This window comes from Suricata suricatta, chromosome 13, assembly GCF_006229205.1.
Source record: "Suricata suricatta isolate VVHF042 chromosome 13, meerkat_22Aug2017_6uvM2_HiC, whole genome shotgun sequence".
Classification (NCBI taxonomy): Eukaryota; Metazoa; Chordata; class Mammalia; order Carnivora; family Herpestidae; genus Suricata; species Suricata suricatta.
The window spans coordinates 35,019,259-35,046,347 of NC_043712.1; the positions used below are offsets into that span (position 1 = coordinate 35,019,259).

Genomic DNA, 27,089 nt, shown 5'->3' on the forward strand with positions numbered 1-27,089 from the left:
AGGTTTATCACACAGGGAAAGGCCACATTAATGAGAAGATGGCCTAAAATAGTACTGTGTTGGTGCTTGAAAGGTTAAACTGCTTTCTGTAACTTTAGTCTTGTGAAACAGGTGCTTTTCTCAGTTATGCTGGGTAAATTAGTTATTATATAGTTACATGTGGCTCAGTCGGCTAAGTGTCCGGCTTTGGCTCAGGTCATGATCTCACGGTTTGTGGGTTCAAGCCCTATGTCTGGCTCTGTGCTGACAGCTAGCTCAGAGCCTGGAGCCTGTTTCAGATTCTGTGTCTCCCTCTCTCTCTGCCCCTCCCCTGCTCACACTGTCTCTGTCTCTCAAAAATAAATAAAATAAATTTTTAAAAATTAAAAAAATATTTTTAAAAATAAGCATTAAAGATGAGTATAGAGAGTTGCAGATTAGGGATGTGTTCCTGGCAGGACTTTTTAAAACATAGGTTGCATCTTGAGAGAAGGCTGAAGTTACTGTATCTTTGTAATGTTCAACAGTTGCCAGATTAGAGAAAATAGAATTGTATCAGTTTCTAGATATTGTACACCCGTGTAAGTAATTTTAAATGAGGAAGATGTAGGGAAGTTGTGGAATGTTATGTCAGAAATAATTTGCAAGGATACATTTACTTTTTGAATACTTGAAATAACTTTAAATAGACTTTATGGAATAGTTATTTACTAACTCAATTAGATTACAAAGAAGATGTTCCTTATAAAATCCTTAAACTACAAGGTGTTGTAGTGGGTTGAGCATGAACTTTAGAGCCAGATAGACTTAGCTTCAAATTATGGATCTGGTATTTATGAGATGTATGGCTTTAAGCAAGTCGGTTAACCCCAACTAGCAGTGTGTAACCATCAGAGAGCCCAGTTCATTTCCTAGCATGAAGTTAGCTATTACCAGATTGAAGTTTTATTTTTATTTAAACACATTTTTTGGACATTTATTTATTTATTTTTGAGAGACCGAGACAGAGCGTGAACAGGGGAGGGGCAGAGAAATAAAGAGACACAGACTCTGAAGGAGGCTCCAGGCTTTGAGCTGTCAGTACAGAGCCCGATGTGGGGCTCGAACCCACAAACTGTGAGATCATGACCTGAGCCGAAGCCGGACGCTTAACTGACTGAGCCACCCAGGCGCCCCACTGTATTGAGGTTTTAAAAACTACTATATTGTTTAGATAAAAATGCCTTAATTTAATGAATTAATGAATACAGCTAAAATTCTAGAGAAGAAACTTTCTTCAGGTGTGGTACAATACATATATGTCATGTTAGTTTTCAGTTGTATGTTACAAATTACCCCACGTTCAGTAGTTTAATACAAAAATCTATTATCTCATGGGGTACATGGGTCCAAAATCATGGGTTAGCTGCAGGGCCCCCTGTTCAGAGTCTTACTTGACTGGTTGCATGATGTCATCAGAGGTTTGATGTCCTCTTCCAAGCTCAGTGGCTGTTGGTTCAGTATGGCTCTTGTAATTATAAAACTGAACCCCCCCCCATTTTCTTGTTAGCAGTCAACTGATGAACTATTCAGCTCCTAGAGGGTGCCCTTCTGCCACATGGCCCTCTTCATATGCCTTCTGACAACATAGCAGTTGTCTGCAGAATTGTGAGGAGCATCTCTTTAGAAAGGGTCGGTTCCTCTTTTTTTTTTTTTTTTTAATGTTTTTTATTTATTTTTGAGAGACAGAGACAGTGCGAGCAGGGGAGGGTCAGAGAGTGAGGGAAACACAGAATCTGAAGCAGGCTGCAGGCTCTGAGCTAACTGTCAGTACAGAGCCCGACACGGGGCTCAAACCCATGAACTGAACCGTGAGATCATGACCTGAGCCGAAGCCGGACGCTTAACCAACCCAGCCACCCAGGCGCCCCATCGGTTCCTCTTTAAAGAGCTTTCTTTAACTCTGGCCGGCATTGATTAACTTAAAATCAATGACTTGGGATCTTAATTCACTTGAAAATCCCTTCACCTTGGTGAAGGGGGGTTTATATCATTAGGTTGTATAGTTTAACCAAACCATGGAAATGAATCTACTCTACAGTTCTGCCTATACACCATGGAGGAATGGATTATACAAGAGACGTATACCAGAGGTGGGAATCTTGGAGGCCACCTTAGAATTCCGCCTCTCGTGAACGTACAAAATAATTATATGTGATTTTTATCTTACCCAGTGGGTGCACCTGGTGTCAAGCCCATCTTATCATTTTGTCCTGGATCTATACTAACTACAGCATTTGAATATACCTTTTCTGCATTATATTGTTTGTTCTCCCTCTTGATAGACAAATGGAGCTTCTGACCAAAGGAAATTGTCATGAGTAGGAGAGGAATATGTTTGAAAATTAACTTGTGGCCACAAGGGTCAGAATTTGCCAGTTTTTTGTTTGATTTGTTTTTTACTTCTGTAGGACTGAAATCTTAAGTTTTCAAAGGAACAAAGAATTAAGGAGAGGAAACCTGACCCTCTGATTTCTGTTGACAAAGCTAGCTACTTGTACTAGCAGTCTGTAAGAGTGCTACTCATGTAGACTGCTTTACATATGACAGTTGAAGGCAAGTGAGCTTATTAAAATGCTCTTCAAAGGCACCTTGCAAATTATAAGCTTAAGAAGATTGCAAAAAGAATATGAAACTTAAAGAAACAGACTGTATTGAGAAGCAAATGACTTTAAAGTGGTGAAATCCTTAGATCTAGGAGTCAGGAATGTGAAATACACTTCTTTCTATGAAATCTTTTGTATGTCTTCAGATAAACTCAGGGCTCCTTCCTCTATTCTAATTTTTTGCCTTATTATGGCATTTAAAATGTTATCCTATAGTTGGCTGCTTTGCAGCTTTTTTTTTTTTTTAACTGGAATAAGTGATCTATGTTTTATCTTCTTTCCTAACAACTCTTGACTTGCAGGAGGCAATCGTAAATATTTCTTGATTTAGCACTTCATGCCTCATCTTAGTGGGAAGGAATATTGGCACATTTGTGTTTGTGGTGCAGAGACAAGCTTTAGTTCATGTCAAACATTTTGTGTAGTAATAGGGAATTGTGAAGTTAACTACCCTTAAGTGATATACTTTTACTCCTAGGAAGGTGTTTGGAATACTTTTAGTCTTAACGAACAGTCCTGGTTGTTTACCAGGCTCATAGCAGACCCGAAACAATAAATAGGTTAAGGAGGGTTATTATAGAAGTATTATTAATATAATTATCATGCTACTTCATGCTCTGTCTCTGCCTTCCTCTCTTGATTACTTCTGTACTGGCTAGCCGTACTGAACATTATGCAGTTTCTTGACAACACTGCTATATTTTGCCAGTTACGTCTTCATAGAATCCAGTACCTAGCAGTATCATAGAAAGATGATAGTCTGTATACTGTACAGTGATTTGCTTTTGTTTCTTTTTCATAGCATGTACTTTTTGAAGGTAGGAAATCATGCGTATCTTCTTGGTTTGCTGCCTGTCACAGAATAGATATTTATATGTAAGGGAATGAATGAAGCTATGAAACTCGGAAAACCAGACATGTGGTTTGAAGCACATGGTCTTCAGTGTAGGGATAAGCAAATTCACAAACCTGAACCCCCAAAGATGGTTCACACCACAGCACAGTGGAACAAGTGATGCTCATGATGTCCATGGTTAATAATGCTACAGATTTCAGTATATTTACATAGGAGTTGAAGGGGATTTACCTACGATCAAGCCAAGCATTTAAAACATGCAGTCATTTGCTTTGGGGCTTATGATCATATCCTTTATTCTTAAGAAGGTTGCTAGGTTGCTGAGATGTCCGCAGACTCTTCTTTTTTATACTTTTTATACTTATGGTCACTATCGAAGTTTTGCTGCAAGTATTCTGAAATCTCTCATCTTTGCATGAGCATCTAGGAGGTTAATTAAAAATTAGAATGAAAAATATAGTCTAGATGGACACTAATCTTTTTATACTTTATATGCTTTTATGTCAGGTTTTCTTAACATGAAGTTTTATCTATCCTTTAGGGTTTTTGAATTAATACCAAGAGAAAGGATATTAATAGGTATTATATGGGAAACATAGAAAAGACTTTGCATTTTTTAACAGTGCTGTTTTGCCTTTTAAAAATTAAGAGATCCGTTGCCAGAGGCAACCTTTGCCATCCTTATATTTGTTTTGATGTTTAAGATTAATTTTTAATTTCTTTCCAATCTCTGCTAACACAAATACCTAGAAAACCCAGACTGTCCTTCATAGACATGATTCTCCACATTGGTGCGGCTAGCCATGAACTATCCTTTTCTTCTCCCTCTTTTTCCCAGATATCTCCCGGGGCCAATTCAGCACCTCTACCTGGCCATCCTAACAAGGTGATTTGTGAAAGGGTGAGACTTCAGAGCCTGTTCCCTCTCCTCCCAAGTGATCAGAATACTACCGTTCAAGAGGATGCCCACTTCAAAGCTTTCTTCCAGGTTCTTATATATTTACCCTTTCCCTCCATAGGGCTGGAAGTCACTGATACATTTTAGGTTGTATCTAGGAAGGCTTGAAACAAAATTCTCAGTATCTTCTTCTTATTTTCTATTGTATGTGGGAATAAGTATTTTTCTTAGAGGCCTTCTTCAGTACAACTTAGCCAGCTTTTCTGAAGAAAGTTTGTCTTCTCTTGAGATGCTGTTTATTGTTTGACCACTTAATATACATTTTTTAAAAATCTTTTGGTCTCAATCACTTGTCCCAATAGGCCATGTTCTATAGGAAAGTAGAAGATATTACAGATACATCAAATTGTGTAGGAATGGAAAAATGGAAGCATACAAGATATTTTTTAAAGCCATTGCTTATTTGCTTAGTGCCTAGAGTTTGGTAGTGATGTAGATTTCAGAAAGAAACATGTTTACTTACCATCTATCACTTTTGATACTTGTGGGTAAAATGTGATTAAAATTTTTGTTATATGTAAAATGAAAATAAATTAAGGCAAGGACTATCATTAGTTTATTGACAAGATTGCAAATAAATTACTGGCTACTAAATTTCCAATCCATTACTCCCAGGGCAGCATGTTTTAGTAATGGAAGGTAGCATTACTATTAGCAAACGGAAATTAGTCATAGAATTGCTTCTGCACTTCAGGGTTGTGGGCCAAGGTGTGTATTTGTTTATGTGTATATAAATATGAGGTAGTGAGAGTTGCTAATCAAAGTTTGGAATTTTTGATAGAGTCAGCTAATTTTCTTTTTGTGTTGGGAGTTTAGGACTAGTTCTAAAAGAGATATGTTTGTGATACATTAAATTGGAGATGTAAAATTTCTGTGAACAGCTTTGTAGGTGATCCAGGCCTCTGCATTCTGATACTCCTTGGAATTTGTGCCAGGTTCTCTCCTTTGCATGTATTGTCTCATTTGTTTATAATCCTCCTAACAACAAACCAGTCATGGATGATTTTCTAGATGAAGAAATAGGCTCAGAAAAAACTCTTGAGTTGCCCTGTTACATAGCTAGTTATTGGCAAAGCAGAGACTCAAATCCACCTTTTGCTGTTTCTTGTCTATATAGCATACTACCTTTAGAAATAAACAAGTATTTCTGTAAACACGGTGCAGTATATGTTAAGGGACATAGCTATCTATTGAATTAAACAGCATATTGACTACTGTTTTTTTGATATAGTTTGTGTGCGGTAGCTTGATATTTAGTAGCAAACCAGTAGACACCAAGGAGGAAACTGACTTAGTACCTTCACTACTGCCACCAATAAACAGTTGAATGACACTTTCTTAGTTTTCCATACTTCTTTGTATCTTCAGGCATTAAGTCAATATTAACTTTAAACTCAAGGAGTTGCTGGCAAATGCAGTAAATTTAAACACACATTTTCAAAACAACAAAAAAGAGCCAGTTCCATTTGACTATTGTAGAAAGGTGAAAGATATTTTTGTTAAATTTTTATTTATATCCCTAAACTTAAATCTTACTTTCTTCTAACTTTAAAGCGAGGCCTTCAGTGTACTTGGCTCCCAGAGAACTCTGTGCGCTTTTTGGGCCACCACTGTTCTGCATGAAGCAAAGTAAATCTTCTCACATCCCCTTTGAGAGATTGTCAGATACCTTCACCTAATTCTGATAATAAACTTGGGGGTGATTTCTTGTTCCAGTTTTGCTTTTCTCAACCTTAGAAAATTTAGTTTCCATGTGAAAGGGAGAAATCTACCCATTTCTTATCCTCACAGAGTTATTCTTGTCATGTGTTATGTTTTCTTGCCTTTCCCCCACTTCCTTCCCTCCCAGCTTATTTTCTCCTTTTCCTTCCCTTTGGAACACTCCATTTTAAACAGACTCACCTACCTCTTGCTTTTTTTTTTTTTTTTTTTTTTTCCTTAAAGTATCCTTATCTTAACTGAAACTAGTCTCTTTTTGGAGGACATCATTTTCCCTGCAGCCTTGTGTATGAGTAAAAAAGAACTGTTGATTTTCCCACTCCATACCTGGGGATTGAGTATGTATCTGGTAAGTGGGATGGTCACAGAGGACATAGAAATGTTCGATATTCCCCTGGGTCTTTGTTTCCAGCTACCAGTTGTCTTCGAACAAAAGTCTCATCCTGTTTTGGGCTATATTTGTTATTCATCTTCACTCTTTATCAGTTTTGTCACTGTCCTTGTTTATTAAAAACTTTTGTATTTTCTCCTTTTTTGCTTGGAATTGTTTCAGTCAAAATCTTTCAAATTTTGCATGCTCTTTTAATTTTTAAAATTATGAAAATTTTCATGTATGAAAGTTACAACGTACAAAGCAGACGCATGTATAGTTAAAAAGAAAAAACACCATCCATCTTCAGAAGTCAGCCTTTACCAATACTTTTGAAGTCTTCGTATGACCTTCCATATTCTCATACCTTTGCCTTGGGTAAAACTCTGAATTTTGTGTTTAGTATCCCTTTGCTTCTCTGTGTGGTTTCACCACATGCAGTATCCTTCAAACAGTATCACTATACTGGTTAGTTTCTGAACTTAATATAAATGATAACATACTTTGTATTTTTGTCATTTTGAGATTAATCCATATTGATGCATGTGGCCATGTAGTTATTCATTTTCCTTTTAGTTTTCATTTATATGAATATGCTGTAGTTTAGTCCTTCTGTTTTTGATCAACATTTCCGGTTCTTAATGTCTTCTCGGTTTTCATTGGTGTCATATTTATGCTTCATGTTTTTTATTTTAACCATTGATTTGTGTTTACAGCTTAAAATTATTACAGGTGCTTTGGTAGAACTAACATACCATTTGAAAACAAATTACTGCATCAAGGTAAATCTGTTTTTGTGAACCAATGATGTGTTGTATAATTAAAAATTAAGAAAAAATAGGACATAAGGTCATTAGTATGTTCTTAAAAAATTAGCCATGTAGGCCTCCCTAAACCCAGGAAGCCACTGCTGGACTAGCACTTATGGCCAATAGTAGTAACATATTTTCACACAATACTGCATTTTATTCATTATGCTAGGACTGCAGTGCTATATGACTAGGATCCCTTTCCAAGCCCTCACTATACATATTTCATGAAAATACACAAACTTGGACCATATCAAAAAGCAAAAGTTGTGATTTTTTTTAAATGTATGCTTTTGAAAATGCAATATTCAAAGTCGCTTTCCCCTCCATAGCTACAAGTAGGATAACATCCCAGGAAGACTGTTAGTCTGGTTATGAGTTTAGATTTTATTCTGAAATCTTTTGAGCTGAGGAATATCAGAGCTGTACATTAAAAATTTAAAAGACCATTGTGAATCATGTGAAACAGGACTGTACATTGTGTAGTTCAAGGGCAATGTAATCATTCAGTTGTCTTTGGTTCATCTTGACTAATAGAAACACATTACATTAATCTGGATATAGTTTAAACAAAGACCAGATTGTGGAGAATTAAATGAGAGAATATTTAGAGATCATTTTTAAAGCCATATTGTGTGATTCAAGTATAAATTGTTAATTTCCTGCCTTTCCTTGCTTGTATCCTTCCTTTGCAGAATAAAACAAAAGGGTCTGTTTTGATGGTGATTCTTTATTACCAACTTGCTTATATGGAATGTTTTAGTTTCTTAAGTACTTTCACGGCTATTAAAATGAATGGAATTCAGTAAGTGTTTTCTCTCTCTGGGCCATTTAAATTTAGCGTTTATTTCTTAATGGTGAAATGAGAAATTTTATCTTTTGCCAAAGATAGTTAAGGCAAGCAGAGAAAGTCTGGGGGTTTATAAAAAGAATTGGGGACTCTTTTTTTTTTTTAAGTTTATTTTTAAAAGAGAGGGAGGAGCAGAGCAGAGAAGAGACCGAGAATCCCAAGCAGGCTCCATGAACTCCCAAACCATGGGCTTGAGATGAAATCAGGAGTTGGACACTTAACCAACTGAACCACTCAGGCACTTCAGAAATGGGGACTCTTAAATCACGCTGTACTTACTTGTAAGAGATGAAGAATAGTTTTGAATGATGAGTGGAGGGAGAGGACTAGATTATTGGGGAGCTTTACCCCCTCCTGCCCTGCCCTTCCCAGTTGTCCCCTTGCTACTTTGAGAAGGAAGTCCTTGAGGTTCACTACTGGTTGCTGAAGTCAGAGGCACATTTCAGTCTCCAGTTTTTATCTACAACTTGGAATCTGTTTCTGTTTTGGGAAAAGTTTGTCTCCATAGGATCTCCCTTTATCTTCAAGACTTGCTAATTGAGATATATAAATTTGATTTTGTTTATTACATTTTTTACATAATTTTATATAAATATATAAAATATCTAAGAATGTGTGTTTTATATATGTGTATATATACATACCTGTTGCATGTGTACACTTATTTTTTTACCTTAATATTTTGCATTAATAACTTTAGATTTGCTTTTGGAATCATGGAATGCATTTTTTTGTCTCCAGGGTTGTTTTCACTTCTAATGATGATGTTTTGGTTATACAGATGCTTTGGTGTTAGGGGCCTGGGTAGCTCAGTTGTCTGAGTGCTGACAGCTCAGAGCCTGAAGCCTGCTTCAGATTCTGTGTGTCCCTCTCTCTGACCCTCCCCCACTTGTGTGCTGTCTCCATCTGTCTGTCTGTCTGTCTGTCTCTCTCAAAAATAACATAAAAAATTTTAAGATGATTTGGTGTTAATAAAGTGTAATTCTTTTTAGCAGATGTTTACTATCCAGTGTAAAAGCTAGCAAGCTAATTTTCTTTTGTCCTTTCTCCTCACTCTCTTGCCTCCCTTGATCCCTAAATCTGTACCAGTATTCTGTACCAAAGTGAACAGTACTTGTGCTTCATTTGAATCAACTTCTGGAACTTTCTAAAGTCAGCCCGTTGGCACAGAGTCTACAAGGAGAAAAGGGAACTCCCTCCGCTGAAAATTGAAAAAGTAAATTTCTTTTTTAGAGAGAGTCTATCCTTAGGGACTTTTCCTAAGAGAGTCCTTTAACTTCGTGTAGTAGTCGCACACCAGCAGCAACGAGCGTCATCCAAGATCGTGTTAGAAACAAAGATTCTTGGGCCCTGATCCAAAGTTTCTTAACCAGAGACTGAGGAGCAGGCTGAACAATCTGGTGTTGCTGACACTTGCAGAAGTAGAGCCACTGGCCCAGGTGAAGGGAGTATCCCTCCAGATTCTGCTGTGCATTCATCTCTGCCGAGAGTATTTGTAGTAGCATAATTCTGGAGCAGGGTCTATATTAATTTCTAAGCTTAGAGGCTCATAGGTGACCTCTGTGGGTAATAAAAAAAAAATTGAACCCTAAACTTGGTGTTGAGGAGCTAACCTGTGGTTTGAATTCTCAGGGGGCAATGTTGTCTCCAGTTCCCAGTATAGACAGAATAGATATGTTGTCTTATTGATTTTCCATGCCAGTGGGCTTTTTCTAGTCTACTCTTTTTTGCAAGTCCAGTACTTGTGAATTTTTGGCTCTTTGCAGGCCTTTCAGTGAGTGATAAGGCCCATATTTTCTGTGTCTCACCCCAAGATTTAAAAAAAACAACAACAACCTGGTTTTTGGTTTTCCTCTTTGTTTCTGGTCCTGGGTAGTTTCCCTTTTTTCTGAGTTTATTGTTACATTAAAAAACTATATTCATTGGGGTACCTCGGTGGCTCAGTCTGGTTAGGCGTCTGACTCTTGATTTCGCTCCTGTCATGATCACACAGTTTGGTTCATGGATTTGAGCCCATCGTCTGACACTGTGCTGACAGCATGGAGCCTGCTTGGGATTCTCTCTCCTCTCTCTCTACCCCTCCCCGCTTACACGCTTGAACGCACACGCTCTCTATGTCTCTCAATATAAATAAACTTTAAAAATATGTTTGTTTTAAAGCCATTATTTTTAGATGTTTTTATTAGGATTTTCATATGTAGTCCTTGACTTTGTCAAAACAGAAGTCTTTGTAGTTAATTTATCAAAGTTTACAATACTTACATATGTTTTTCTGTAACTATAGTGCTTTCATGCCTTGTCTGGGTTGATTATAAAATTGAAAACCAACAAACACTTTCCATAGTGTCAGGAGTATCTGTCTGTTACAGTCCTTTCAGGACTAAGTAGCATGTTGGCCTTTGGAGGAGAAGGTGTAATCTTCTACCTGTTCTACTCAAGGAATGCTTTAAATGACAAAATGATACAGATTTGTTTTCATCATTGTTTTTTCTAGATTCTGGTTGCCTTTAAAACAGATTTTTTTAATATTTATTTTTTATTTGGAGGAGAGACAGTGTGTAGATGGGGGAGGGGACAGAGAGAGAGAGAGGGAGACACAGAAGTCACAGCAGACTTCAGGCTCCGAGCTATCAGCAGAGTCCCATGCAGGGCTCAAACCCAGGAGCTGCGAGATCATGACCTTAGCGGAAGTCCAATGCTTAACTGAGCCTTCCAGGTGCCCCTGGTTACTTTTTATACTTCCCATGACAGAGAAACCATGTGCTTAAGTATAAGAACTTGCAAGTTCTCAGTCATACTGTTTTTGATTCCATATTATTTAGAGCATATTTCTTGGGGTCCTCTAGCTTTTTCTAATTGGAATGATTACTTTTCAGACCTGTACTGCCATTGTTCTGAGATTTCTTTTCATTGCTATTCTGAGTTACTATTACTGTTTATTGGATCGTGTGTGTGTGTGTGTGTGTGTGTGTGTGTGTGTGTGTGTGTGTGTGGGGTCAAGTAAAAGAGAGCACACATGTGTGCACATATAAAATCAAGTAAAACTTTTTGAAAGGATGTTTGAGAAGCAGCTTTTAATCTTTATATATATATATAATATATATATCTGACAAGTCTTCATTTTTGCTTTCACACTAGATTAATAGATGGAGTATAAAATTTTAGGTTCTGTATTTTCCCTTAGAATTTTTAGCATCTTTTGTTTTCTGAAGAAAGTCTAATGTTAATCTAATTCTTGTTTCTTTGTGGTTTATTCCTACTTCCCTTTTCTGGAAACTGAGGATATTTTTTTGGAGTTGCTTAGAGTACTAAACTTGATGAGGAATGTGACAAAACCATGTTGCATATATACAGTAAACTTTTTAAGATTTTCCCTGTCTGTAAACATCCATTTTGGTTTCCTATTACTTTGAGTACAAAAGGAAGACATTACCATAGTAATAATGAATAGCTTACTTCCCTCCACTTCCTATTCTTTGTCTTCCATTTTTCACTAATGTGAATCTATCACAGCACAAAGAGAAGAGATGGGGAACTTTCCCAGTCACCTTATCTCTTAAAAACAATACATTTGCAGTTTATTTTTGTGGGTCTATACCATTTCCCTCCATTTAGGGCAGTGACTTTTTAGAATTCAAAGTCCACATCATAGCTTGGATTAACCTTCACAGTAGAGGATATATATATATATATGAAAGCTAATGATCATGATTGGTTCTAGCATTTGGTAGTTAAAAAAAAAAAATTCTAGTCAAATTTGTTTGACCAACGGAGATCACTTATTTCTAGTGCATTTGTGTAGTTCATATATGGCTTTGCCAGGTCATGACCATTCTGCTGTTTTGTTTTAATCAAAATATCTACGTTTCATTGGTTATTTTTGAAGTTTTAGCGTTATCAGAACATAACTGATTTCCTTCTTAAAATTGGGGTAAAAACAAGCATACTTTTAGTAGCAGGCACCATTAAATCTAGGGAGGAAATAAGGGGGTTCTTTCTGATTCTAAAAACTGTTTACTATTTTAATTATAATGACAAACTTGAATTATCCTTTTTAAAGTTTATTCATTTATTTTGAGAGAAAGAAAGAGAACCTGCGCAGACGAGCCAGGGAATGGCAGAGAGAGAATTCCAAGCAGGCTTCATTCACACTGTCAGTGCAGAGCTTGACTCAGGGCCCAATCTCACAGACTATGAGCCTATATCAAGAGTCAGATGCTTAACCGAATGAGCCACCCAGTGGCTTGAATTTTAATATTCTTAAATATAGAAAGACAGTGACATGGTTTTTGGGATACCTCTGCCTTATATGGAGTGATCAATAGGAAGCATTTAGCAATTTGCTTTATTCTTATCAACTAATGAGTTCTGTTTTATCTCTTAAAATTTAATGTTGTAGTATTGTAGCCCCATATACTCTTTTGCTGATACTCTGGTTTTTTTGTGTGCTGGCAGCAGGTACCAATTATTTTGCAACCAAAAGTGCTCTAATGCCCAAGTAATTAGAACTTGAAGGAGTAGATTTGAGATAAGAGAGATTCTCTTAGAAAATACATAGGCCTCACCAGACATTTGGTTAATTCGAAATTTTGATAGTTTCTGTGAGACTGCATGGGAAAATTGAATTATATGGAGATCTTAGAGAGTTACTAATTCAACTAAGGAATCCATACCAATTTTATAGCTAGTAATGCTGTGATCCTTGAAAACTCAATGTGTAGTAATAGGTACAGGTTTTGAATTATCCACCATTGCTATGATTTACCTGAAACTCTATGTCTTCCTTAAAATGTTCTAGTTAAGAACAAAAGATCTAGATCAGTTGACAGTCTTTATCTGTTTCATATAAATGTTATTTTATTCCTCTAACCCTTATTAAAGAAAATTAGTGGCCTTAAACAGTAGGAATAAAGAAGCAGAAGGCTCTTATTTAAAATTTAGTCATGGGCTTACTAAAATTATACTACCTCCTTAGCTGATCTTTCAGATGAGAATTGATCCCTAAAAGCATACTTTAACTGATGGGGGAACATAGTGGAACTTCTTAATTGGTTTGGGGTTTTAAATAAATGGTCAAGTTCCATACAATTGTTTGTTGCCTTATTGTGCATCTTAAATGTTCATGAGTTTTAGTGATGATTTTTAAGAAACAGATTTTACTCTTCATCTGATGTTTACTGTGCATCTTGCCCTTATTCAGGATCTTTTTTCTTTAAAGAAATTTAATTTGGGTTGACAGCATATTTTCCCCACACCTCTGAATACAGACTAATGCAAAATCCTTAAAAGGTCTCATTAAGTTGATTTTGTTGCATTGGCAGAGTGAAGATAGTCCGAGTCCCAAGAGACAGCGCCTCTCTCATTCAGTCTTTGATTATACATCAGCATCACCAGCTCCCTCACCACCAATGCGACCATGGGAGATGACATCAAATAGGCAGCCCCCTTCGGTTCGATCAAACCAACATCACTTCTCAGGGGAACGATGCAACACACCTGCACGCAACAGAAGAAGGTTAGTTGATTACAGTGTATTTCTTAAATTATCTTCCATTGGTAGATTTGTGAGATTTTTTTTTTAAATGTCAAAAAGCACTTTTTTCTGTAGGCATTTTATAAACATACACACTTACATATGAAAAACGTGACATTATTTATAGACTCCCACACAAGATCATCATTTTGCTTTTGGTTGACAGTTGAAGAAATTGAAAGAGGCTTAAGTGATTTACCTAAAATGAATCCATGGCATTATATATGAATTCAACTACTTTATGGTTTAAGGCTTTTTGTGGGCTAGCCTACAATCCTGATTACAGAAAAATGAATTTTATATTTCACAGTTGTAATGAAATACGGAAGCCCTAGAAATGAGCTACCTCTTTTTTAGTCCATTCTTCTGTATCCATAAGGCAATTGAGAACTTAATTAGGTTTCTTATAAAACTGTGGAGCCTGTGGTACGAAAGAGTGAAGTTTACTTCAGTGCTCAGTCCTCTCTTTCATGGGACTTGGCCCCTGTTTTTCTTTCCTAGAGGAATGTATTTCTTCTGAGCTTCTTCCTTTTTAGTTGTGGCCTGAGTACATAAATTTCTTATTCAGGGCAATTTGCATGTCCAGTAGGTTGGTAATCTAAGAAATATTGAAGGTCTGGAGTTAGGAAGGTGTTGTGGAATGAATGTTTGTGTCTTCTCAAAATTCATAGTTGATGCCCTGATTCCCCAGTGTGTCCTTAGAGATGGGGTCTCGAGGTAACTAAGGCTGAATGAAGTCATAAGGATGGGGCCCCCAATCCAATAGGATTGATGCCCTTATAAGAAGAGACACCAGAGAGCTCACTCTCTCTGGCATGTGAGGACACACTGAAAAAGATAGTCGTCCTGCAAACGAAGGAAGAGAACTCTCACCAGAAACCAGCCATGCTGACGTCTTGATCTTGGACTTGTAGTCTCCAGAACTATGAGAAAATTAATTTTTGTTGTTTAAGCCACCTAGTCTGTGGTATGTTGTTACGGCAGTCCTAGGAAACTAATACTAAAGGATCTTAAAAACCACCATCCTTTGTTGTAAATGAGACAAAGTAAACTTGTTTCTGATTTACGTTCTATTGAGACAGTAAGACTTTTACATTACCTGGTGCATTGTTACCCAGTTTTATGGGAATGTTTAAAATAATGTCTGTCAACCAGGTAAAATATTTTATAGCTGTTAAATGCAGTAGCTTGAGACAGTATGGTTGGTTGTTTCAGGGATACAACTTGAGCATCTACTGTCATCTTCCCTATTTTATGATGAAATGTGTCATGCTTTCAAAAGAATCTGTAAAAGAAGCATACACTTAAAAGGATAACACGCAAGTGTACCATTGCCCAGGTTAAAATAGAACATTTTTACAAGACTGTTCATCCTTCTTAAAGGAGAAACCCTGTCCTGTGATTTGACATCATTCCTTTGTTAATACTTTCTAATACATATGAATGTATTCTAAAACAATGTAATTTTAGTTTTTGCTAGTTTTACTTTTATTTAAATGTATTCCTCTTTTACTTTATTTACTAAACATGGTATTTTTAATGTGGGTAGCAGTAGTTCATTTTTTTTTTACTGCGGTATATTTATATGCCATTATTTATGTATCCACCTGCTATTGAGTAATGGTGATACTCGGTTTCTTACTATTATAAAGAGTGTTATTAGGAACCTTTTGTGTACACACTTTCTTATGTACATGTAGAAACATTTCAGTAGTGTATAAGCTGAGGGGTATAATTCTGTGTCATAGAAAATGCTCTGGACCAGAAAGGGAATGTTAGAAGTGTCTGTTTCCAGATGGTAGTAGTAACTAGCTATGGGTTCTAAAATTGAAGAGAAGCATCATGCTCTGAGGTCATGGAAACACAAAGGGAAACGATAGGAAGCACCTACCAGGAAAATGTAACTATGGGCTGATTCTGCCTAGCAGTCTTTTGGGATTCCTCCTCCATTCTCGCTTTGATACTTTATTATAGGCTAGCTATATACTTAGCTGCCAGATTTCCTCCTAGAAGCAGCTGTGCAGGCAGATGCAATATTCAACAACAGCCTATCATAATTTCAGATACAAAGATGAGCACACAAAGTGAAAGAAGGACGCTAAACTCAATAAAACAAAAACTTGAAGAAACTGTTAATAGGACAGAATTTTGAGAAAGTATAATAACATGAGAGAGATGCAGGAAGACGTTATATCCATAAAAATCAACTAGAAACCTTACTTGGCAAAATTTTAGAATTCAGTAAATGTGTAGAAAAGGTGTCCTAGTTTCTGGAGTATCAAGTGGAGAAATTTCCCCAGATGTAGTGTAAAGGGCAAAATGAAAAGTGTGTGGATAAAAAAGTTTAAATATAGAGATGGAGCCATCAGTTATAAGTGTGTCTAATAATATTTTCAGATGGAGACAATTGAGAGGACCTCTTTTAAAAAAATTTCTTTAAGTTTATTTGTTTTAAGAGAGAAAGTATGAGCAGGAGAGGAAGAAAGAAAGAATCCCCAACACAGAGGCTCGATCCCATGACCTGCGAAATTATGACCTGAGCTGAAACCAAGAGTCAGAATGCTTAACCGACTGAGTCACCCAGGCTCTCCTGAAGGGGGAACCTTTTTATTTTATTTTATTCTATTTTTTAATTTTATTTAAGTCCAAGTTAGTTAACATACAGTGTAGTAATGATTTTAGGAGCAGAATTTAGTGATTTATCACTTAATATAATAAATGCACTGTGCTCATCCCAATAAGTGCCCTCCTTAATACCCATCACTCATTTAACCAATCTGCCCACCCTCCCCTCCAGCAACCCTCAGTTTTCTGTATTTAAGAGTCTTTTATGGTTTGCTTTTTTCTCTCTTTTTATCTTATTTTTCCTTCCCTCCCCCTGTGTTTGGGACCTTCCCAAGAGATAATGCAAGAGATAATGCAAAATCATTTCCCAGAATTTAAGAAGGACTGAGTTTTAAACAGGATTTGAGCTTTTAGAACATACACCAACAACAATAGAGAATTTACAAATATTCCAAGATAGAAATTTTTGAATTCTGCTAGCTGACTTACCATCTAAGTCCAAAAGATAAAAACATTTTAAATATTCAGAGACAAAATTGACCGGCAAGAAATCCTCCCTGAAAGAATTGCTAAAATTATACTGTCTCCAGGAAGCAGAAAAATAAATACAAGAACTATGATTCAAGACCATTGGTTAGCAAAGGAAAGAAAGACATACTTTTAAGTCTGAAGAAAGGTCTGTTTAAAAGAGAAAGAGGATGGCTCAGTTAAGCATTCGACTCTTCGTTTCATGATCTCACAGTTTGTGAGTTCAAGCCCTGCATCAGGCTTCACATTGATAACTTAGAGCCTGCTTGGGATCCTCTCCTCTCTCTGCCCCTCCCCTGCTAGTGTCCGCACACTCTCTCGCTCACTCGTCTCTCTCTCAAATAAACTTTTAAAAAATTAAGAGAGAGAGGGGTGCCTGGGTGTATCAGTCAGCTAAACAGTTGACTCTTGACTTCCACTCAGGTCATGATCTCCCCATTTATGAGATTGAGCCATGCGTTGGGCTCTGCACTGACAGTGTGGACCCTGCTTGGGATTCTCTCTCCCTCCTGCTTGCACACGCACTCGCTGTCTCACTCTCAAATAAGTAAACCTTTAAAAAAATAAGAAAGAAATATGGAAAAGACCTGCACATGAGATGGGGACAGAGAGAGTAGAGTATATTAAAGGTAATTAATAGGAGAATAGAAATAGAGAATGTATAGTTTCTACCCATTGAAACAGATAATATATGTAGAAAACTCAATCCAACAAAAGGCAGGTAAGAAGAGGGAATGGCTTTGGGGTGTTTACAGTTGATACACCTAAAATAAAGTGACAAAATACGGTAAAGTCAACTGAAAGAAATATTTGCCCATATTTTATAATTTCTTATTTCTAGATTTTTCAGTTATTCTGCTTCCTAAATACTCTGTCACAAAGGCAAACCTGCCATTTAATGAGGGACCATATAGTGAAGATACAGAGACACATGTCAGCATGAGGACTTGGATCTTAATTTGTGTTTAGTTTGAATGCTGTTGAAATTATTTTTGAGTAGAGAAGTGAGAACAAGTGGCAACAACAGAATAATAATAAAAGGGGGCCTTAAAGTTTGTTATAGGTTGAATAGGATTTTAGGAGATGAATGATCTAAGCACAATATATTCTATTTTGATTTTATGGTATGTATTTTTTCACGTCTTAACATCTGTTAAGGACTTTGAATCGGTGCTGTGTCATAGTTTCATTAGCAGCTTCTCCTCTTTTTAGTGCTACATAAACGTCTTTTATTTTTTATAGATTTTCTTTTTAAGTAATCTCTACACCCAGTGTGGGACTCAAACTCACAACCCCAAGATCAAAAGTCATATACGTTCCACCGACTGAGCCAGCCAGGTGCCCCATAATACAGTCCTTTAAAATATCTGTACAGATACAAAATATGCACACACATGAGTTAGTATATGTAAATAAATTATTTTGTTCTTTTAGAGTAAAAATACTGATTTGTATGTAGGAGTGAGCACACCTCGCTTCTGAACACCATTCTGCAATTAAAAAAAACCAGAGCTCTTTGGAAAACTGGTTAATTCCACCACTGGTGTAGGTAAAATACCGGATGAGGGAGCATATATTGTGGTGCCAGATATTAAGGAAGTACTCCAAAGAGCAGGGCCATAGTGAAAGGATACGGGAACTAAACAAAGTGCTTCTTTTGGACAAAGTTGAAATAATTTGAACAACAAAAACAGTAGTGTGGATTATAACCCAAACAATAAAATATCTATGAGTTCATACTGATTATAAATAACTGAATAAATAAAAGTGAGAGAGAAGTGACAGTTTTTCCTTATAGAATTCCATTTAATACATGGAGAAGAGATGAGGGAAATAGGAAATCAACATTAGAATAGCATAATAATAGCTGAATAACCATTCATACATGCTAAAATTACTGGCAGAACTTTCAGCAGAAGCAGAATGTTTGCATGTTCTCAAAATCCCTCTCCCCAAATATTTGGTAATTACAAAGGGAAGAATGGTGGTTTTGTAGTACAGGGTCTTGGCAGATACCAGTTTAGCCAAATGGTTAGTGATCCATACATGTGCCCCAGTGATGCCTATCAACGTCATGTGCCCTTAGATGTGGTACACTGAGATGGGTATAACATCTCTGTGGTATCCTTTCCAGTAATGTGTAACATCAGATAGATGATGAGAAAACTCAGACAAATCCAGGTTGAGGGACATTCTGCAGAGTAAATGTCTTCAGAGAGGTATCAAGGTCATGAAAGACCAGGGAAGACAGGAGCTATCACATTGGAGAAGATTAAGGAACTATGATAACAGTCTACAATTATGGGATCTTGTATTGGATTCTCAACAGTAAGGGGACATTGTTGGAAAAACTGGTGAAATCTGAAATGTGGTATGTTGCTTAATAGTACAATACCAAGATTTATTTCTTAATTTTAATAATTTCTCTGTGCTTATGGAAGATACTAGATGAAGAAAAGCTAAGTGGTGAACAGGATGCAAAAATACTATACTAAAATTATGTCAAAACATTTAAAGAGCGAGTTCTAGGGTGGATGGCATCTTAAATTCAATGAAATAATATGTAGATTTTTGAAGCACAAATATGTAGACTTTACAAAAAGAGACATACTAAAAACAGAGGAAGCAGTTAATGGAACAAGAACCTGGGGAATGATATCTAGAGTATTACTGCAGAGTTACTATCACAGAAGAGTGTTCTTTAAGATTGGGCAGTTGGGGGTGAGAAGATGGAGATTTAGAAGTACAGAGAGGTGACCTGATCTCAGTAAAGATTGCTGAGGTGGCTGTGTGCAGCTATGTCTGAGAGGAGACTGTTTGGCCTCTTTTGCCCAGTGTACAGTACATTTTAATGAGGCTGCTTTTTGAATTGCAGTGGTGCTGAGCAATTATAAAAAGCAGTGGAGATAAATTGTAGAATTGTAGAGAAGTGGAAAATGGAAGTCAACTCACATAACAACTTGATAAAATTTGTGTTTCAGTTTCTTGATTACTTTCTTTTTAATTGAAGTATAATTGACACATAATGTTTCAGGTACAGTGATTTGACAAGTCTCTGTTAACACTGTGCTCGTCACAAGTGTAACTACCATCTGTCACCATACAACACTGTTACAGTACCATTGACTATATTCCCTATGCTATACCTTTCATCCCCATGACTTGTTCATTCCATTAACTAGAAGCCTGTACCTCTCACTTGCCCTTCACTCATTTTGCCCCCTTCACTCCCTGCTCCCCTCTGGCAACTACCAGTTTGAGGAACTGTGTCTTTTTGTATATCTTAGCCAGATAGACAGACATGAAGTGCCCATTAGGCACATGTGGAATACTGGCAAGATATATGAAGATTAAAATTTATTATATGTTTATAAGATAAAGGGAGCAAAATAGTGGGTTAAACCATACAAAATTGCTGGTATTTTGACTACTTTTGCCTATACAAAGGGCAGTTTCATACAGTTAAACTCCCCCCCAATAAAAACAAAGACTGATTAGTAGGCTATTGATTTCTAAGTATGTGCAGAGCTGAATACCAGTTTTGTTGTTGTTTTTTTTTAAACATACATTCTGTTTAAATTTATACATTGTTAGAGCTCATGAGGAACCACAGCAGTTGTTTAATTGCTCAAGCTTGCCTTAGCATAAACTACTGATGGATTGCAAAGATAGACAATACAGAATCCCATGGGTTGATTTCCAACAGTAAATATTATAATGACTTTTTTGACATTTGCTATATTACAGTCCTCCTGTCAGGCGCCAGAGAGGAAGAAGGGATCGTCTGTCTCGACATAATTCCATTAGTCAAGATGAAAACTATCACCATCTCCCTTATGCACAGCAGCAAGCAATAGAGGAACCTCGAGCCTTCCACCCTCCGAATGTGTCTCCCCGTCTGTTACACCCTGCTGCTCATCCACCCCAGCAAAATGCAGTAATGGTTGACATACATGATCAGGTATAGTAAAAGAATGTCCAAGAAATACAGATGCTAAAAGTTGGTGGCAGTTTATTGAGGTTGTTTTTTTTGTTGTAAATTTCTTTTAATTTTACCTGAAAGGAAATGATCTTCCCTAAATTGAAGCTGTTTTAGGTTCGTTCATTCTTTCTTAAGGCTTGAAATTTAAATTCTGCACAGCTTAAAGTCAAACTTTAAAATGAGGAGCAAGGTTATGAAAGCTCAGAATGGCTTCATGGAATAGTTTGAAATGACTGATGACGGGATTAATAGGAGATATCAGACAGCTAGTGGTTTGAATACATATTTCTATTTCCCTCTCCCTTCCATTTCTTCTGGAATAATTCAGTAGGAAAGACAGTTGGATTAATCTTTTCTTATAGATTCCCATGGGTCTACAAAGACACGACAGTTAGTTGTCATTTAGGCAAGTAAAGACAGTTAGAAGGCTTCGTTTCCTTTTGTTCCTGCCAGGAACTGAGGGACTATTTGAGAAGAGGGCTTGCCAGTCGTCAGAGCCTGCAAGTAAAGATCAGAATCGTTTGGACTTCTGTGGAGTTTCTGAAGTCAGAAAAGACTTGTATTCTAATAAAGTTGCTGAATTTTATGGATGAGGAAAAACTCAAGTATAGAGACAGGAGAAATTAACAAAGGAAGGAGACTCAGACTAGCATCCGTTTTTTTCATCTACACTAGATGGTGTAAACCGTGAAAATACTGTATGCTGACAACAAGGAAATAGGACCTCCCAAGCACCTCCTTCTGTCTGCCGGATTCTTCCCTTGTGTTAACGAAACACTTCAAAAAATTAATCATGCAGTAAGAAGTTTTAAAAGGAAAAAATTTTCTAGACCACATTCTTTGTGGTCATAATATGATAAAACTATAAATTGTAAGTTTGAAAATTGATTTAAAAATTGACACAAATATTTGAGGCAAGATTATAATTAAGGAAAATTAAAGGAAAAAATCAAACTCAGTGAGATATATGCCTAGAGCTGTTTTCTGAGAAAATTTTATAAACCTTCGTTACTTGTTTTAAAAATTGAAAATAAATGAACTAATTGCTTGAGTAATTAAGGGGGAGAAATACAGTAAAAAGAATTGAGAAGAATAAATTACCAGGTAATACAATTAAAATTAATAATAGGGAAATCTATTTTTTGAAGCAGCACAAAGGAAACCCAGTCTTGGTGCTTTGAAAAATTGATAGGAATGACAAGCACCTTGTGAGCTTGGCTAAGAAGAAAAGAACAAATACATAAAGAAGAGTAGGATTGATAAAAAGATCTATATCCATACACATAGGAAACATTCAAAGAATCTTCTTCAATTGTAAAATCAAAACAACTGTTTCATTAGGGATGTTGGGAGAATTAAGAGTCAGTTTTGATCACTTAAACTAGTACCAATGGTAAGCACTCAAGTAGTATTAGCTTATTTAACTTTGTTAGTAGCTATTGTAATGAAATTCTATATGTAACTCTGGGGAGACAGAAAATGTAAAGTTCCAAAAATTGACCAACAATAATAGAAAAATTTGAATTACCACATGTGTGAAAGCTGCTTGATTTACCATTGAAGAGGCACAGTGACCAGATGGCTTCAAAGATGATTTTTCTAATCTTTAAGGAACACTAATGTAAAATATACAAATATTCTAGGCTTTTCTTAAGACCAATTGTCTAATTATTTTATGAAACGTGTAATTTTAATATCAAGAGTAAATAAAGAGAGCAATCCCCAGAGAACAATAGAAGAAAACTCTCAAAACATAGGAAGATTTTCTAAATCAGTGTTTAGAATCTCAATCTAGCAATGTATCAAAAGGGGTTATAACCTATGAATAAACCAGGTTTATTTCCAACAGGAGGATAGCTTAATGTGAAAATATTCTTATTACATCAACAAATAATAGAAAGTGATAGTGATTTTATCAGAAGATGTTGAAAAGTCAGTTAAAATTTAATAAAATCTCTAATAAGATAGAATAAGAAGGAAATTACTTAAATATAATAAGTAAAATTACCCTAATTGGCCAGAGATGAATTAGCAACGAGTGATGTCTGTTCTGTCCATTTTTATTTAATGTTATATTAGTTCTACTAAATGTAATAAAATAATGTAACAGATATAAATTACTGAAAGAAATAATTGTATTTTTCTCCTCATTATGTAATTGTAGAAGAAAACACAAGAAATTCTAATTTAAAAGAATTTGATACAGTGCTCAAATGCAGATTCTATGTATAGAAGCCAGTAACTTTATATGTCAGTTAGTGAATAGACACAATATGTTATATCCATAATGAAATATTTACTTAAATGTGTAGTGAAGTACTAATTCATGCTACACTGTGGATTAACTTTGAAAACATGCTAAGAAAGAAACTAGTCACGGAAGGCCACAATTAAATGAAATGTCTAGAATAGGTAAGTCCATAGAGAGAGAGATGAATTCTGTTTCCAGTACTATTATGGAAGCTAAGCCAGGACAGAAGGCAAGAAAAAGAAAAAGAATGTAAGAATGAGAACAAGTAACACCATCACTATGTCTGCAGGTGAAATGATGATATGCGTAGAAAAATTGCAAAGCATCTTAGATGAACTATTAGAATTAAGACTTGAACAGATTGATAGGTTACAAAAACAGCTATCAACCATCAGTACCAGAAGCACACTTGTAATACAAATACATCTACTTTGAGTGGAGGTGCTGGGAAATGGGCCCTGTTAGTGTTAGGATTGTGGCTTACTCAGACTTTTGCAAAAATTTAAAATTCACTCTTTTACCTAGTAATCCCTCTGAAATAAATGAAACTATTATATAGAGATATATATATATGTAGTGTCTCAGTATATTAGTGATAGGACTGTGTTGAGTGAGTGAAGTATCTGGCTAGTATCCAGAAGAATTAAATGACTTTAACTCCCTTGAAAAGAGTTCTACAATACTAATTGAAAAGTAAGTTGCAGGGTAATATCTCATTTTTGTTAAGGAAAAAACATGACATCAGTTTGTGGATAATCATACTTGTATATATGTGTGTGCTCCTGGAGCTTCAGGTAGACTGGGAATAGGGCTGGCCATGAGAAAAGGAAATTATTTAACTTCTTTTATACTACTTTACATTGTTTTACTCATTGGATTAAAAAAAATTCTTTTTGCTATTGTATGTAACTAGAAGATAGAGGAGCTTTCATGTTTCCAAGTTTCCTCTAGAAGACTTTTCTCTGTACAGCTGGCTAGAAGACTTAATAAAGCAACTCATTATTCTCTTGGACTTTTCAAGTCTTCTTGAAGCTAAGGTTGAATCCCAGTTTTCTGGTTTTCGTATACTATTCTTGAACCAGCTTTCCTACACAATGACAAAGAATATTTTGGTTGAAACTATTGGAGAAGTATATTGTGGAAATCTTTATTACCGAGAAGGGAATCAATAAAGGCCCAGATTTAAATTTTTAGTAGTTGATGTTTTACCAAATAGCTAAAGTTCTAAGGTTCTGTTTTTCTTTCCTAATAGCTCCATCAGGGCACTGTTCCTGTGTCTTACACAGTAACAACAGTGGCACCACATGGGATTCCACTCTGCACAGGCCAGCATATCCCTGCTTGCAGTACCCAGCAGGTCCCAGGATGCTCTGTGGTTTTCAGCGGACAGCACCTCCCTGTCTGTAGTGTGCCTCCTCCAGTAAGTCCACAGCCCCTCTTTAGAATGGCTAAGTGTGTCGTGTAAGCAGACAATAGAAGAGACTGCCTTTGGTAAAAAGCTTTTCACTTTCAAGTAAAAGACAATTTTATTGCAACAGAAATCTCAAAGCATACTCATAATAACAGTTTAATAAAATTCACTTTAAAACTTGATATTTTCACATTAATTAAATTTACTCATATTTGAATATCCTGAAGATCAAAGCATGTTCTCTCATATATCAACACTTTATAATTAGACTTTGATAAAGGTTGGGTTTGAGGTACTAACGTAGGATATCAAACTAGTTAGTAATAAAATCTCACAGGCTTTACTAATCAACAGTGACAGTCTCAGCACTTAGTGGATTTTAACAGGCATTTTGAGTGCTTGGTGTTACTTATTTAACACTCTGGGAAGCCCCCTCTGGTAAAAATGGTATCCCCATTGTCTAGATGATGAAATTGTGCATGACTTGTTTAATGTCCTAGAGCTAGAGACAGTCAGTTGGTATGAGAGAACAGGGATTCACACCCACTTCTTTCTGCCTTTTTAGCTTATGTTTTATCCTTTATTCTACCTGCCTCCAGTTCAACCTCCTTATTTCACAAATGAGGTAGCTGCATTCCAGAGAATTAAATGACTTGTCTATGGTCTTCAAAGAAAAGCACTTTGCTGAATCTAAATATAATCCTAATATTTTCCTTTGAATATGAGATTAAAAGGAACACACAAATATACCAACACTAACTTATTTATCTGAAACTTGGTTTCTCAGTAATAGATTATGGAGTCAGTGTACTAAATTAGCAGACTAAAATTATGAGAGACATAACATAAGGCACTTAACTATGAATTGGACTCTTATAAACATAAAAATTCTAGAAATATAAACATTCTATAAGATTGTAAAGGAGAACTTCTTGGAAAGGAAAGCAGTAATATCTGCTATATCTTCAGTCAAGTAGAGTGAGCTTACTCTTCTGTGCAACACTTTTCACCCCATTTCATAGGACATTAGGTGTTTTGACTGATTTGTCAGAACTATATAAAATACAGAATTAAGTACTAATTATCAGTATTTTCCTAATGCAAAAATACAGTATTGTCTTGTTAATGTAGATTACGAGAACATTTTGGTTAGAGGGGGATATGGCATGACATCATTCCCAATGTACAGATCGTTTTAAAATCATTACTACTAATTACATATTCTGATACTTTTAACAAATAACTCTTTCTTTTACAGATGCTTCAAGCATGTTCAGTTCAGCACTTACCAGTACCATATGCTGCATTCCCTCCCCTTATTTCTAGTGACCCATTTCTTTTACATCCTCCTCACCTTTCTCCCCATCATCCGCCTCATTTGCCGCCGCCGGGCCAGTTTGTCCCTTTCCAAACACAGCAATCACGATCGGTAGGTATCTATCTACTCTAACGTCTTCAATTTTCACAGAATGTATAGAGACCTAAGAGGCAGGTTAATTTAGTAGGAGTAATTTTTGCCATTTAAAAAACTATAAAGAATTAGGGTTCTTTAAAGAATTAGGGAATTCACAGACCCATAAAAAAAAATAAGCATATTTACCTAGAATTAACTTGGTTTCTTAAATTTTTCTATTTTTTTTTTAAAGGTTGGGCTTGAATTTATAACCCTGAGATTAAGACCTGAATCAGATGCTTAACCAATTGAGCCATCTAAGCACCCTTCTAATTCTTTTATATGTGTCTTGTATAATTTAAATTTGTTCTCTCATATCTGCAAGTCCTTCAGGAAGTAAATCTGAAGAAAAATTCACTTGTTTTTTTCCTTTTATGTATTTCTGAAATAGAAAATGAAAATATTACAAAACTGTTTATACTTGCCACAATAATTTCATTCATTTAGGCAAGTAAAGTAACTTTCTGACCTTAATTTTTTTTTTCCTTGAGTCCTGCTTTTCTATATTCTGATGAGAAGTTGAGATAGTCTGTTAACAGTTAATTCTGTCCTGGGACTGGAATATAGCTAAGAGGTGTATTGGGGTGGGGAGGTGGAGGAGGGATAAGCATTGTAGAAGGGGAAAGGAGGGCACAGGAACAAGACCCGGATGTTCTTTGGACTGGCCAAATTGAGCATCTGAACCATCAGGCATGGCTAAAGGAGATTTCAGCCATGAAAGGAATTTGACAGTGTGTTCTAGCAGAACCTAACCATTCTTTACCAAGGATTGATGTACCTTGCTGGGTCTCAGGTAGAGGTGAACTTAATGGCTGCTCTCTTGAAAACTATAGAAGCCAATTGTGACAGTAGTTTGGCTATTCCAAAAATTTAGAACTACTTCTACAAGAAAAGCTTTTATTAGAATCAGGGCAGGATTGATGCCAAGATGCTTCTTAGCTTCCAGTATCTGAGAATTCAAGGTTAAAACAAAATTTAGCTATCACTTATATGTGGGTTTGGAATCCTTTAAAAGGTCCATTCGCATAACCAAATCAGAACTTGGGTTGTGTTGTCCCAGTGTCAGCAGTTGGGATTTCTCTCAAGCATACGTAAGCTCCCAAATTCAGGTGTAATAATTTGTTTGAATAGTGTGTTGATATTGCCTCACTACAAGAGGAAGTCGGAGTAGCATTTAAGA

General features: G+C 36.1%; 1 protein-coding gene across 6 annotated transcripts in view; it reads left to right on the plus strand.

Moving 5' to 3' along the window:
• The window catches only part of RNF38 (ring finger protein 38), a 118,536-nt gene that overhangs the window by 81,179 nt on the left and 10,268 nt on the right, over positions 1-27,089 (plus strand). For 3 of the 6 annotated variants that reach the window (XM_029919751.1, XM_029919748.1, XM_029919752.1), the window contains 5 exons: positions 4,319-4,468; positions 13,508-13,701; positions 20,560-20,773; positions 24,298-24,465; positions 25,715-25,885. In XM_029919751.1, the coding sequence (XP_029775611.1) occupies positions 13,595-13,701; positions 20,560-20,773; positions 24,298-24,465; positions 25,715-25,885 (660 nt within the window). In that variant the 5' untranslated portion in view covers positions 4,319-4,468; positions 13,508-13,594. The remainder of the gene's footprint in view (positions 1-4,318; positions 4,469-13,507; positions 13,702-20,559; positions 20,774-24,297; positions 24,466-25,714; positions 25,886-27,089) is intronic. The other 3 variants (XM_029919753.1, XM_029919749.1, XM_029919754.1) reach the window with 1 other exon arrangement.